The sequence below is a fragment of the Acomys minous genome (assembly GCF_964271855.1).
Source record: "Acomys minous genome assembly, chromosome: 1".
Taxonomy (NCBI): Eukaryota; Metazoa; Chordata; class Mammalia; order Rodentia; family Muridae; genus Acomys; species Acomys minous.
The window spans coordinates 78,049,263-78,065,534 of NC_140483.1; the positions used below are offsets into that span (position 1 = coordinate 78,049,263).

Consider the following 16,272-nt stretch of genomic DNA (forward strand, 5'->3'; position numbering starts at 1 on the left):
TCCATTGTTTCCATAGACAGTCACAAAATTAATCTCAGCACAAAGGATGAACCCTCAAAAACTAATTTATTGCCCTAAACTCATAAAATACCATGACACTTGTGCTATGGATTCAATGTACTAACTTTTAGGGACACACAAGCCTTCCATGTTCAACTTTCCTCATATCATGTTTTGATTCCAGGAACTAAATGTAATAATATTGGATATGTTCATTTTTTTCTATCCCCCTTCTCCTTGTCCTCCACATTCTCCTCCTTTTCCTCCTCCTCTCTTTATTCCTCCCTCTTTTTTGTGATATAGTGGTTTTCTACCTTGCTAGTCTCAAACTCAGTCTCTATCCCAAACTTCTCTGGAACTTTACCTTCTGTATCAAGATTACATAGTTCATCTCATGAAGAATCTTTAACTTTACTCAATAGGTAATATAACAAAGATTGAAAAAGATTCTGGAAGTTCTGATGTTCTATGAGGGAAATAGTCACACATAATTTTCAATAACACTGCCTCTTTGAAGTTTTGTGTCTTCCTATGTCATTATGACATCAACAATTCAGTAACATTTCACATGGGGTTTCAGAGACCCCCAAGAAAGATAAGTGAAACATAAAATAGAATCTTTGTAAATATATTGGTAAAATAGCAACAACCTGTCTTCATGTCTATATGTGTTTCCAGAAAATATAGCTCTGTTATATTAGCTACCTATACAGATTAGATTATATTTCTTTTAGGAATATTAAAGGCATTCTTTTTCTCCTCTTCCTCTCTGTTAATCCACCCCTCTCCTTATCCTGCCTCTCTTCTCTGTTTCTCCATACCTCTTCCTATCCCTCCACATATCTCTTTCTTTCTTTGTCTCTCTGTCTCTCTGTCTCTCTGTCTCTCTCTCTCTCTCTCTCTCTCTCTCTCTCTCTCTCTCTCTCTCTGTCTCTCTCTCTCTCTCTCTCTCTCTCTCTCTCTCTCTCTCTCTCTCTCTGTCTCACTCATTCTTAGGGTATGCCTATGTGTGTGTAGGCCAGATGTTGGTGAGTGCACATACACATGTATGTGTATTCATGTATTATGGGATTCTACCAGATATGATCACTCAGACATAGTTTATGGCAAGCTGCAAATCTTTATTCCAGCATGCTGGCATTAAACTTAGGTATTGAAGTCATAACTGTAGCTTAAATAATTAGAGCAAAGGGCTTTTAAAGGTGAAATCATATCCTCGTATCTCTCTGCAACTGCATGTATGGAGCAGGTGGAGGGAGTTATTGCATAGCTTTCAAAAGCAGGAAGTTTAACTAAGGAAAATTTTACTGTGGCATTTTGACCTCAGATTGGATAATTTTTCCAACGAATTCTCCATCAAGAAGATCAAATTCCAGTTAAACCTGAAATGACCTCAGCAAGTGTACAAGGTGGAGAAATCTTTGCACCATCTTATGCTGCAAGACATGTAGAGACAGTTATGAGTTGCTTCTCACTGAAGCTGTACCTCACCACCTCAACTGGGTTGGCTGACTAGCAAGCCCTAGAGATCCTCTGAATTCTGTCCCCAGCACTGGAATAGATGTGCACCTTTTGAGGAGGGAATGCAGGTCCTCATACTTATACAGCAAGAATTACTGGCTGAGATATCTCCCAAGCTCCTTATGTGCTCTTTTCTGAAATCAAAAGCATGTCCCCAGGTATTTAATTTATTTTTCATTCACTCAAAACCATATCTCCCAAACTTCAGTAAACAGCATGGGGTTTTGTCTAATTTATCAGCAACGCTGGCATCAGAAATTATTTTCTTTCATGTGGAAAATGTTTTCTTCCTCCCAGCCCACTCCCATTGTATTCATGATCCTTTAAAAAAGGCAAATTTTGTTTTCCTCTATGAGGCAATCGCTGCTTGAACAACTTTTAGTTTTACAGATCCACCTGTCCAATGACATCAAGGAAGGGCCAAAAGAAAAATGAGATCAGGTGAGAGGAGAGTTTGATAAGCTTGTTCTATTACATGGTTCTTCCAAAAGCTGGCACCATTCTTACATAGCCTCTGCTGAGATCCAAATCTTAGGAAAATGAAAGGAAAAAGACACATGCTATCTACTCTGATGCTACTTTCCCATTTAGTCTGTTATCTACTCTAAAATTCTCAGTAGTAGAAATTAGGTGATCTTAGAGGTAACCTGCTTGCCTGACTGACAAGGTGGGGCTTATCTGTAGGTGCAGACACACCTAGGCATGAACCTGGAAAGCTCTAAGAGGAAACTATAAATTAAAAGCAGAGAAACTGTCTGATCATCATTTGGTCCTTCTGAAACCAGCACCAGGCATACCCTTCCACTGGCTAATTTTAAAAGACTATAAAACCACTCTAAAATTATGCCTAACTGGAGGAGTTCTCAAGCTGATCATCACCAACTTAGATGCTATCAAGGAAGAAACAGCAAATATTACCCACCAGCACCTTGTAATTCTTTCCTCACCAATCCTGATAGACTGATAGCATAGAGCTGTAAGCTACTCCATACAGATACCTTATCATCTCCTCTGCTGCACTGTGTCCTGAGAATTAAGAGCTCTGAGGTCAGCTGTTAGAGTAGAAGAAACTCTGGAGTGCAATGACATTTCTGTGGCCCTTGGTACTTAATGAACATTAAGAGTGTGTCTTAAAACTCCTGCTCCTTGATTTTCCATGGAAAGCAGACAGCAAGGCTTTCTGATGCCAAATGCATATAATTGGGATATTCTACTCTGGAGGCAGAGGGAGAGTGACTAGGGAGTCATAAGCAATGGGGTCTACAATGTAAGATTTTGTTTCCAAAATGCCAGCAAAAGACTTAAAATTCTGTAAATGTGTTCCCACATTATGACAGTATGTTCATGTTTCTAGGGTACACCAACTTCATAAAGTGTTACATGAGAAGATAGCAGCTCAAAATCTTAAAGTACAAATATGGTGACTCCTGTTGTCCGTTCAGAAGGTATTCATTGTGACTCTATGAGAATTTGTCTCTTCCAGCTTACAGTGTAATGACAGGAAGAAGCATAATAATTAATGGATTATAAATACTAGATAGAGACTGATGACAGATATATTAAAATTTTATACATACACATATTCACACATAATATATTTCATTTAGAATGTGGCAATAAGTCCTGGTTAACAGGATTGCCAACTTTCTATCTCATTTTCATTACCTATTTTCCATGGGGTCTTACCTGAGACACATAAGTGAACTCTGGGCTGAGCCTTTGTAGAAAGTTCACATCTTCTCTAGATCTAATAACAGAAGGCCCAGATGTGCTGTCTGCTCTCATACAGTAGCTCTGTACTAGGGAGGAAAGCTTCCTATGGGTTTCTCAGAAGGGCAAAGGCATTCTCTTCCTTTAGTGGAATGTGGAAAGTCAGATTTTGCTAAGGAAGTATTCCCAAAAATACAGCATATGGCAGAGTTGGATATATAGTGGTGTTCCAGCTACAATGTAGAGATGGAAACAAATATGGGTCATACTTGTCAACTTTCACTTTATCATCCTTTTCATCCAGAGTGGTGGAACAGCAAAACAAAACAGCAGCTGAAGACTTTGGTGGGGAACCTCTTAGTTCAATAATTTAATGCATACGGGCCTTTAGCCTTTATCAATAACTAGTTGTCAGAATCAGACCAGTCAATGGGCAACAAAACCATATATCTAGTATGCCCTTGACTGCTGTAGTGGTTTGAATGCAAAGCATCCTACTATAAGCTTATGTATTTGCCCATTTTGTTTCCACCTGGTAATCTTGTTTGAGAAGGTTGTGGAAACTTTAGGAGATAGAGCTTCGCTGGAGGTAGTGGACTACTGACTGGAGGTGGACTTGCAATCACTATAGTCCTGTCCCACTTCTTGGTCACTCACTATTTCTTCCTGAAGTGTATTCAATGTGACCAGCGGGTTGCTGGTCCTGCTGTCATACCTTCCCCAGCATGATATACTGTATCCCCTCCAAATTGGAATCAAAATAAATTGTTTCTCACTTAGTTGCTTTTGTATTTTATCATTGTAGACACTAAAGTAATGAACACTGCTGATGTTCATGGTTTCTTTATTTTCTAGCAATAATTGAACCACACACTCACACTTGCTATTATAAGAAAGATGCTTCAGTGTTTGTTGTTTATCATTATCAGAAGACTTGAAGCTACTTAATAAAGATGCTTCCTTCAGACATGGACAGGGACAAAATGATTTGAGGTATCACCAATTTATATGGCAAAATAACTTTTTCATATTTACAACTCTGAAAGTTCAAAGAACTCTAAGATATTGATAGAAGAGTGTAACAGTAATTTACAAGGAATCATAAATAATGGTTAATTAAACAGATGATAAGAAAATATGAGGTAGAATAATCTTTTTAGTTTTATTTGTGTATGTGTTGTGTGTATTAGATTGCAAATAGCACACATGGGGCAGAAGATCACATAAGATGTTTTTTAAAATAGCTTTACATCATTTTAATTTTTACTTATTTACATTTTTGTATGCATGCACATGTGTGTGTGTGTATGTGTGTGTGCGCACATGCGCTTGCACATGTGCAAGTGTATCTGCCATATCACATACATATACTTAGAACCTTCAGTAGTCAGTTGCCTCAAGCTACCTTGTAGGATATAGGGATTAAATCAGGTGTGACGGCTGAGTATAAGGCTATGCACATTGAACCGTCTTTTCATCTCTACACCATTTTTTGAGACAGAACTTGGAGCCTGCCAATCAAATTTAGTTAGGCTAATGAACAATGAACCTCAGGGATCCCTTCACCACATCCCCGGTGTTATGATTATACATTTGCACTTCTGTGCCTGGCATTTTACATGGGTTCAAGAAATTGAATTCAGGTTTTCCAGCTTTTATGTTGATCATTTTTCCAGGCTGAGCTACCTCCTAGAGACTAGGACTACTTACATTGAAAAGGAGAGTTCTGGGAAGGCTTTGGAAGTTCCCTGGCCATGGAACATAGCCTGAGAAGGCTTGCTGTCTTTGTTCTTGGTATTGTTGTTATTGTCTGGGTCTTTGTTTGGTCTCCTAACTGCATGTCTAATAGGGGTAGGACTTAATTAAAACATTATCCACATTCCTCATAGAGTAGGGTGTAATTTCCTGTAAGCTTATAACACCTTCTCACTGGGAACATAAAGGGACCTATGTTAAGTAAGATGGAGTTGTAGCTGGTGCATCTAAGAAATTATATATAAGAGGATTTGCATACAAGATAAATTTAATACAGATATATTAACAAATAAAGTGGCCAATATCCCAACTTCCTTTGGATTTCAGTTCCTGAAATGGCTAGGAGGCTGACAGTCAACTATGATAACAAAATAAAAGAAGAGGAGAAAGCTGCCCAGGTGGCCTTTTACTGTCCAAGTACATGAATGCCAAAGGCTGAGCCAGGGATGGGTAATACTAAGAAAATATCAGATTACCTGGAGGGATTTCTAACGAGACAGACACCAGAGTCAACATCCATGATTGGGTTTGGTAGAGTTACTCTATGTGAATAGCCAGAAGGGTGGGTGATTCTCAGGGGTGCAGGCTGAGCATGAATGCATTATTTTTCTCCTAAAGTTCCACATGGGAGTCATTAAACTTGCTCCACCTACGGTCACAATCAGAACACACTGATAGTCGGCTACACATCCTTCATAATTTCATATCCTAATAAATCCACTGTAAATTGTATCTACATATTCTACTAAATCAGTATCACTTTTATATATCTCCAAGTTGAATCATATAAATGTATACAGGTGTCAATCAAGATGTTTTTTCCTGATATTCTTGCATTGTTCCTTATTACAGAAGCCAAAACCAGACAAAGGAGGCAAAATGCCTTGAGGAGTATGTTGTGCAAAAATCTTTTCTTCCTGGGGAGGTACAACACACATGTCCACTTACTCCTGCTAGGGAATGAAGTGATAAGTATCAGGTGAGGACCCTCAGGACAAAGAAGATTTATTTGTCCCAGAGGAAAAAAGGTCAGAAAATAAGAGACAAAACAGGAGCGAGATGGTGAGGGACAAGGGAAAAGAACAAGGCAGAGGAGAAAGGGGTATTTGTCCTGGGGCCAAACAAAAGGCTTGTGATAGATAGCAGACAGATGTGGCCCACAGGAAGATGATAGTTTATAAAGACAAACGGGGAATCTTGTGCTAGGATGAAATGTTTAACTTTAATTGGGCATGTTAATTAGGTGAGCCACATAGGGATTTTCATTGTTGGACTTTAAAACTATGATTGCTAGACCTTGGTAGCAGCCTCAGGATAGATAGTGGCCAAATGAGGGAAGAAACCACGGAGGATAGTTTTAGGAAGGTAATCTAAAGGTTCATAACAAGGCAGAGGGACTGGGGAAGAAGGAAAAGGCCTCCCAGAGACTGGCCAGAGTCACTTCAGGGAACCTACAACAGACCAAAGTATGGATTCCACCAGAGTCCAACTTGGTGAACCAGTGAGTGGTATTGGGTTTACTTTTGAGAATATAGTAAAGGGGTTATTTTTAGGAACAGCTATGCCTCAAAGACTTCTCCATCACCAAGGTAAAAGCAGGAAATCTGCAACACACTGTGTAGCCTGCAGGCATCTCAACAGGTTGGATACTTGTCCTTTTCAAGTTTCTCTGTTTGTCAACCCCTTTCAGACACCTTGAGTGGGTCCTGTTTCTTCCATGCAGCTGGTTTGTCCTAACACTATTCTTTGCAGGTTTGCTTTGCTCTTGTAAGAGTGACTTTCAGATGTTATTTTTTCCTTTGCTAAGGAATGAGCTACTGAGTCTAGTCAGTTTCAGGAACTTCCTGAAGCTATTTTGAGTTGTTTACTTTCCTGCTTAAGAGCTTCCCCTGAGGGGAAGGTGTCATATAACAGAAGGAAGTGTATACTATGGATCAATCATATCTTTTCAGTAAACACAAAGCTATAACTAATTACTACACAGCCATTATAAGGATGGTCTTTAAGTGTAAATCATTTATAGGCCTGTGAGATAGCTGGTATTTTTCTTTAAAGTTTCTTTGCCTTTAAAAAGACAAAACAAACATTTACCACTAAAACACATAATAAATAGAACGCAGAGGAGAATTCAGTGTAGTTCTTTTTCTTTTTTTATCTCCTAAAATGTAATGTTTCGCAATCCTCGTCAGTCACTAAAAGCGGCTGATTCCTTGCATATAATTTCTTCATTTCCCTTATCTGAGTGCCTGATGGAAACCTATTTTATCATGTACCCTAGAAAGAACAGTTAGGAACTTGGAAGCTGAAGTGAGTTTATTTATTTCAGCTTTAAATACGTGGTTTGCATGTTAATGATTCTGTGCTTTGTTAAACGGATCTTAACAAAACGTAAATAATAATGCCTTTATGATTAATTCTGAGCTTCTAGTATTTCCTTCCCTTTAGTTTGCCCTCTTGGAGAGACAGGCATTTGGATGGCATTTAGAAAATGTTTGTTTTCAAATACCTTGCATAGGTCTTCCAGATACCAGTAAGTCCCTATTTTAGAATACAGAATATACTTTGCCACATTGGTATTTTCAAAACTATGTCCCTTAGGTATTTTTCTCTGTCTCTGTCACTCTGTGTCTGTGTCTGTGTCTGCCTCTCTCTCTCTCTCTGCCTTCCTCTTTGTGTCTCGAAATTATTTTTGTTGTGTTCACTTTAGCCTCGATTCATTGTCGTGACTGTACATGAGCATGCAGACTGTCTGTAGATAACTTAAGTTGGGAAGGACAATCGTGACTCAGGGAAACACAACCTCCATGTGTTAGCTGACAGCCTGTCATTGTTTGGACAACACTGTCAGTTAGCTCAATGGGATCACCTTAAATACATACTGATGTTAAATTAGGTACTTTAATAATGTTTAAATGTTCAGTTTTGTAATGGATATTTGATATACATGCTTTTTGAAGATGAAGTCTTTTGTTCCATCTTCAGAAAATAATAATTATAAAATAAACAGCCGTGCAGATGAAGGTTGTGAGACATAATGCAAATGGACCAAACAGGTTTTACGCTGTCTTTGTGTGTATGTGTGTGTGAATGTGGGTGTATATGTGTGAAGCATATGGTGTATGTATATATTTGTAGATGGTGAATGTGCCTGTGTACACACACATAGTCCAGATGAGACTGAGACATTCATTTGTTCTCTTCTCTCCTTTAATTCCCTGCCTTGATTCTTTGAAGCTGGCTCTTTTGCTGAACTATCAGCTTGTGGATTTTTGTTAGACTGAACCCAGCAAGTCCCATCAGCCCTACTATATATTCCTCCTTTAGTAATGGTGTTACATGTGTACATGGGGCCATGCCCAGCTCATCATGTGAGTGCTGGGATCCAAATTATGTTCTTCTTGCTTGTGTAGAAAATAGTCATTTCAATAAGAGTTTTCTTCTTGTTTTGAAACTAAAATATACTTATACCATTCCTTCTTTTCTTTCCTCCCTCAGACTCATCTCATGTACTGCCCCATTTCTCTTTCTCAAATCCACAGCTCTTTTCTATTAATTGTTGACATATATTTATATATGTATTATATGTAATATATACACATATAATTGTGTATATTATTGCATATGTGTGTGTATTTGTTTGAAACCTGTTCAGTCTGTACAGTGAATCTGTATGTATCTGTATGTATCTGATTCTCATTTTCCAGCTGACCATTTGATAGTGGCTAACTGACTTAGGGGCACTTCTCAGCGGAGGACTGTTTCTCTTGCTCTCAGCATTCTGTAGTTGTTTGTAGTTCTTTTTCTAAGATGAAGCCTTATGAACTTTCCCCTTGTATGTTAGCATGTCTATTGGCGCTGTCCTTGTTTGAACTTTATTTAGGCACCCATGTGGATGAGCCTTCATTTTTGTAACTTCTCTGACATTCTTAGCAAACTCAATTTCACAGGAAATTCTCTTTTTCCCTGGCTCTTACAATCTTTCCTCGTCTCTTCCATAATGAATTCCATGCCTCAAATGCTTCAGTCTGTTGTAGCTGTATTGTTGGGACTGAGCATCATATAGGGACTTGGTTTCTACATTTCAAAAAGTTGTGGTCTTCTGTGATGATTTCTCTATATTTTTCAAGGATAGTAATTATTGATGAGGGTTGAGAACTTCAGTTAGATGTGTGTAAAGTGTCAATATTTAGAATGGAGTTGGAGATCATGTGGGTTTAGTGAAATGGTGGTTCTATGTTCTCCTCCAAGATCCCTGACTAATAGGTAGTGAGCAAGGCAACAAATATTCCTAACCACTATACCATCTCTTCAGACATGTATGAGTTTTTTCCAATAAACATCAATCACAAATGGACAGAAAAAATGAGCTACATATATAGCTAAACTGTGATGGCTGTTTCCTGTAACACATGAAGATTGATAGATAGTAGGAACTACAAAAACAAGCATGGCTCTTGGAAAAGGACAGTCTTGGTACTGAACTTCAGGCTACTTCCTAACTTCTGAGTGAATGGATGAGTTGAATATTTATTTCCTTTTGTGTTTCCTTTCTTGTACTAGTTATTTTTATTCTTTAAAAATGGTGGTGATTATGTTATATGTTTAGTGAAATAACTGTCCTGAAATAAGATTGACAATTATATCAGAAAAGCACCTTGCCAGATATGTTACAACTCATAGCAAGTATAGACATATGAGAAACTATAACTTCATGTTATTATTAATTTTAAAATCTTCAGATGTCATATCTACCATATTACTTTATTCATTAACATTAACTAGGCACAGTGATAGAGAGAGGAACATCCCAGAGAACAGTATTTGGTATTTATGAAAAACTTTAAGCATTTGACAAGACTGTCACTGACATTAGATCAGTGTCAGAGTGACTAAGGTCTTTGTTTTGTTTAGTTTTGTGTTGTTGTTATTGTTGGCATTCCCAAGAGATTCACTGCAGAAGCATGCATACTTCTGATGACATGGCTTGGTACTGTAGAGCTCACTGAATTTCCTTCTTTCTTCAGACATTTGTAGGAAACACGAATGCTGACAGTGTCGTTCACCACAAGCTGCTGCACCCTGTGAGAGCCCGCTTTGTTCGCTTTGTGCCCCTGGAGTGGAATCCAAATGGGAAAATTGGCATGAGAGTGGAGGTCTATGGATGTTCGTATAGTAAGTACCCACATATACCAAGTCAAACAGTTGTGTGGGTGAAGGATATGTCTATGGAATATCAGATTATTCATCCTGAGAATTACAATTTGTGTGTGTGTGTGTGTGTGTGTGTGTGTGTGTGTGTGTGTGTACGTGCATGCAAAAGGCAGCTAACCAGAAACATCTAATGTTCCTGGGGAATACAGTCCATAATTTGACCCAGGGTTTTCCCTTTGTGTGGAACTTCCAGATGAGCCTATGCCATCTGACCAGAGACCCACAGAGGACATGTCATCTCTATTTTCCCAGTGCTAAGACTACTAGGCTGGACTTATGTCCAAATTGATTTGTTCTCTGGGAGTGAAATGCAGGTCTTCATGCTTGCAGAGCAAGCACATTAGGAAAATAGCTATTTCCCCAGCCTGTCGTTATCTCACTTTATTCTAGAGTTTTAATAGTATATATATATATATATATATATATATATATATATATATATATATATATATATGAATGAAAATGTTACCTCAGCTGAGAAGTAGAACTGTTTTTATACTGTATAGGGCTATTGGAATGAGGCAATAAGTAGAACTGTTTTTATACTGTATAGGGCTATTGGAATGAGGCAATAATGCAATTAAACCTCAAAAAAAAGTTCAAAGCTCAGAGTCCTTCCATCTCAGATAACCACTCACCACTTGCAATCTGAAAAAAGGTATGCTCTGCTTTTTCCTGAAGTGTTCTGAGATATTTTGAAGCTCTTCTTTTACTCAAGACACCCAACAGGAGCATGTCACCTTCTTTGCCTTCTGGATGAAAAGGAAGTTTCTACCCAGGGTCACTCATAGAATTCTCTTCCTCTGCAATCATGGTGTCCATGTGCTCTATCCGGAGAGTTGTTGATAGTGATTAGGAAATAAGGAAGCATCTTGAAGAAAAGCAGGCTATAAACATGGATAGAACTGAAGATAGTTCTAGAGCAATGGTTCTCAACCTTCCCAAGGCTACAGTTGTTTAATACAGTTCCTCATGTTGTGATGACTTCCTACCATAATTATTTTATGGCTAATTCATAAGTGTAATTTTGCTACAGCTATGAATCATAATGTAAATATCTGACATGTGACCTCTGTAAAAGGATTTTTTTTGAACCTCCTCCCAAAGGATCATAACCCACAGGTTGGGAACCACTGTTCTGGAAGAAAGTGTCATGTAAAGGAGCTGATATTCTAATTATTTCCTGTAGTCAGTATGCTAAACATGCAAAATGTGTCATTATAAATTAGTTTTCTTACTTTAAGTAGTGGCATTCACCTGCTGATTTTATACCAATATTCAATGAAACCTAAGTAGTGAATACATGTAACAAAGACACTTTTAAAAACCATAGTTATCATAGCTCTGTTTCCTATTCTGAGATCCAATATCTTGAAAAGCATTTTATGTGAGAAAGATGTTAATTAGATCAACTCACAATCCAGGCTACAACCCATCAGTGCCAGACAGTCAAGGTGGCAGAGAGTTGAAGAGCCTAGTCACATGACATCCACAGTTAGGAACACAGAGTGATAAATGCATGTACACATAATAGGGCTCAAGTTGTTCGATCACTCCTATCAGTCCAGATAGACCTGCTTAGGCAGCCGTGCCATGCAGAGAGGGTATGTCTTCCCAGAGACATGCACACAAGCTGATCTAATCTTTGACAATTCCTTGCTGACACTCCCTTCATAGATGATTCCTTCTTCCATGTTGACAATTAATGTTATCTCAAAAGTTCAGTGAGTTACTGCTTTGAGACATATGAAGACTTTTTCATATATGACACACTCATGCTATTCATCAAAGGTAAGTCAAAAAAGCACTTGCCTCAGAATTATTTACTCTCACAACATCATATGCACTGAATTAAGATTTCTGGCTAGGAAAACAGAAAATATTAAATATTAATGGCTACTTGAATAAACTATAGGCTAGGGTGTACCTGTCAGGGAAATGAGGTACTGAAGGCAAAAGATTTCCTGAGGCAATGACTCTGTTTATAGCGAACAAACACTTTTAGAAAGTGTATGATTTACAAGACAAGTATGGACAGATTATTCAATAAAGGTCTGCTTCTTGCAAGCCTAGGGCCTTTAATTCCCTGTATAGCTCCTCTCTTAGTGAGGAACTTTTTTACTCTTGGGAGGCTTCTGTGGTTTTTGTTGTCAATGTTTGCTTCCTCATTTATTTTATGAAACTTTCATAATGAAAAACACAATAAAGCTTACTTATGTTATTCATGAACCCATGTCTTTGTAGGTAATAATTTCAATTACATTGTGTGTGTGTGTATGTGTGTGTGTGTGTGTGTGTGTGCACATACACATCCTGGTGTGAATATCAGAGGACAACTTTTGAGGGGTCTGTTCTCTTATTTCACCATGTAGATACAGAAGATTGAGCTCAGGTCGTAAAGCTTGGCAGCAAGCATGTTTACCATCTGAGCATTCATTTGTTAACCCTGACCTAGAGAATTTTTATTAGTCTTAATGTCTCCATACTGTAGTTTTCCCCTAGAATGATATTTATTATTTTCTACATCTTTTGTTCACTTACCCAGGACAAAGGATCATGGTTTTAGTTAGATCACAGCTGTTATCCAATGTGTATACATGTATGTACTTGTGCTAGTTCATGTGTCTGTTCTGGATTGCCAGGACATGTATGGGCATGTACATAAAGGCCAGAGGTCAACTTCAGCTATCCCCACACAGGGACTGCCCATTTTAATTCTGTGTGATAAGTCCTGCTCCTGTACTGTGGCTTGACAAGTGGGTCTGGCTGGCCAGCTAATGAACTTAGAATCTGCTTGTCTTCCTCCCCAGTGCTGGGCTTACAAGCACAGATCACCTAACTTAGCCTTCTTCCATGAGTTCTGGAGGTCAAATTAAGGCCCCTGTGTTTGCAAGGCAAACATTATACCTACAGACCTATCTCTCCAGCCTATAAGACATCGGCTCAAAAGGTTATCTTTGAGTGACATTTTAGCTTTATTCATTGACAAAGTTTCATAATTTAGGTGAAGAAATCATCCTCTCCCCAGAAAACAAGTATCTCTTTTCTAATGTAGAAAGATATCCACAGATCTGCTAAATTCCAACTCTGATTCAATCCAGCATCATCCCGACTTTGAGGGAACCCAGGCATGCCTTCTCTCTCCATTGCAGGTACTCCTACACCTGGTGAGTTATATATGGGGATGGAGTTCCTTCAATAAAACTGGCCAGCAAAGGATGTTAGCCATTTTGGTTATTATTCAAGACAGAATGAGCTTTCTAGTTGTGCATTTATAGCTAGAACTGGTTTCTCAAAACCTATACATCTCAATGAACAAAAACATAAGTCCTTACCATAGTCTTTGCATCCAGTATGTTCTAGTTTGCTCCTCTTTTGATATGCTGAAACACTGACAAAATCCACTTGGGGCAGCAAAAAGCTTATTGATTTATAGGTTTATATCCTTGTGGATAGCCATAACAGGAGCTCAAGACAGGAACCTGGAAGTAGGAACTGAAGCAGAATCTACATAGGAATTACTGGTTACTCCTTGGACCATATTCACCTGCATTTCTTATATAATGCAGACCCAACTGCCCTAGAATAACACTTTCTATAGTGGAAGGTACCCTCTTTCATGAATTTCCTATCAAGAAAATTCCCTATGAACATGCCCACTGGCACATTTTATGGAAGCTGCTCCTCTCAAGCTTGTTAAGTTGAGACCCAAGATTAGCTAGCCCAGGCACATCACTCTACCATGACCTTATCTCCTTTGGTCCTGAACTGTTCCCATTAACAAAGACCCTGTCATACATGTAAGCAACAACCTAACCAAAGACCCTTTGGCCCTGTTTAGGATCTCCCTCCCTTTTATCCTCTCCTTTCTACACAATGATTTTACTAAAATCTTCTTTTAGTTTCTGTCTCTGCCTGCCTTTTTCTGCATAGGAACTCGCCAGAGTCTTTAGACACCTGGGTTAGCTGGATGAGTCAACTTGGCTGTTTTGTAGTCCCAATGTATTCTACCACATTCTCTTCCAAGAGTTGATGGGATGTTGTTTAGGTTAGGTCTGTCACAGTTGATTTTATTTATTTACTTTTATTTTTAAGTTTAATTTTATGTATATGAGTGTTCTACCTCCATGTATGTCTAAACACCACCTAAATACCATGCATAATTATGCCAGAGAGCGGCAGTAGATTGGTTGGGAGCCACTGTGAGGGCACTGAGAATTAAACCCTGGTCCTATGGGAAAGCAGCCAGTGCTCTTTATCTGTGAACTATCTCTCCAGCCCTGTATCCAGGTGATTTTTATGTAAAGGAGACATTTCACCATAGCTTAAGTGAGTTTGATTCAAAGAGTGGGATGATTCTAGAGCAGAACTGAGGTTTACTGATGGAGAAGGCATGCTCCATTTGGACAGCACGTAAATCCCCTGGCAGTATCAAGCCCATCAGGGGATTATCTGCTCTTAAATTCTCTGTCTCAATTCTGCTGATGTATGTAGAAGTACTCTTTTCTTTGGGGGCATCTTAACCCATGCAGAATGCTCCACAGAAACTGTCAGGTTCAAGACTTGCCAGTCGCCTCCCCATAGCCAAATAAGTTCCACAGTCCTTATTTCAAATCACTATGTGATTTGTTTTGTTATTAAAATAAGAAACATCTTTGAGACTGGAGATATGCTTTAGTAAATAAAGTCATTGCTTGGTTTACATGGTGACCTAAATGATCCTCTTGGCAGTGTGCACCTGTGATGAAGATGCAGATTCATGGGGGGTTCTGACACTTCCTGGCCAACTACTCTGGCCAAGTTGGAGAGTTGCATGTTTAGACTCCTGTCTCAAAAATAAGAATTGTAGAGGAAGATACCCAATATCAATGTCTTCCTCCACCCTTTCAAATGTAGACACAAGCAGCAATGATAGCACACGCACACACACACACACACACACACACACACACACACACACACACACACATTACAGAGAGAGAGAGAGAGAGGGGGGGGGAATATATTTGAGCCCAGTATAGTAGCACACAGCTGTAATCTCAGCACTCTCTGAGATATCTAAGCAGGGATCCCAGGAGTTTGAATTTGAAGTCAGCCCGGATTGCATAATGAGCTACAGAGAAACAGAATAAAAAAACAACCTTTCATTCCATTCTCCCAAGCACCTAGCTCTTAAATTATATCTGCCACCTCTTTTAGGATGTTCCCTGTGTCTTGGGAGTAGGAGTATGTTGTCATGTACATATGTTCATAATTTATTGGAATCCATAGGTTGCTAAGAAGAGGAAAGTAGGAGGGTTTATGTGCTGAAGGTGCAGAAATAGTTGAAATGGGAACAATGTGCCTATGAAATTTTCAAAGACTACGTTAAAATGTCTTTTATTAAAGCAAGCAAACTCATAGTTTCCACCATTTTCTCTCATGGCTTAACTTCAGATCTCTTAGATTTCCTGTCTATAGCTCATGGTTGCTACAGAGTCCAGAGACTGTGAAAATCTCCTACTTCCTTATTACTTTCACATCTGTCTGCCAGCCTGGACTATGGAAATTTTAATACATGGTTGCTTACTTTTTGCTTCCATGTGAAAATGTAGTAAACGTTTCCGGTTTAACATAGACACAAAGCATCTTACCTACCCAGAGCCCCAAATCTGCTACTCCCCATCACTTCTGTCTTAGTCAATGGTCCCTATACCCAGGCTGTTGAAATATGATACTGACAAGGAGTTTAGTACCTTTCTTCCCTCTATGTCTTGTCTAATAACCCACCCACCACTCAAAGTAACTCTCCCAGCTCTTTTCTCTAGAAAGCACCCTGAATCCACATCCCCATCTTGTGAAGGAAAGCCTCTGCGCTCAGCTGTGGGATACCAGTCATTTCTACTCTCATCCTCATCAAGCAGCCTCTACATTTCATAGATAGAAAAAGGATCTCTAAAAAAGGAATACCATTTTTCCTCTGCCTGCCTGATTCTGTAATATATTTGAGACTTTTCAATTAAAATTCCCAGTGAACATTGCTCCTATAACTCCCTTCCCTCCTCTCCTCTTCCCTTCTCTTCTCTCCTCATCCCT

The 16,272-nt window shown here is 38.8% G+C and overlaps 1 protein-coding gene across 4 annotated transcripts in view; it reads left to right on the forward strand.

Annotated features, from left to right (window-relative positions):
• LOC311591254 (contactin-associated protein like 5-1-like) overlaps positions 1-16,272 on the forward strand; it is an 869,459-nt gene that overhangs the window by 345,778 nt on the left and 507,409 nt on the right. For all 4 annotated transcript variants that reach the window (XM_084770689.1, XM_084770692.1, XM_084770691.1 and 1 more), the window contains exon 4: positions 10,011-10,158. In XM_084770689.1, coding sequence (XP_084626815.1) covers positions 10,011-10,158 — 148 coding nt within the window. The remainder of the gene's footprint in view (positions 1-10,010; positions 10,159-16,272) is intronic.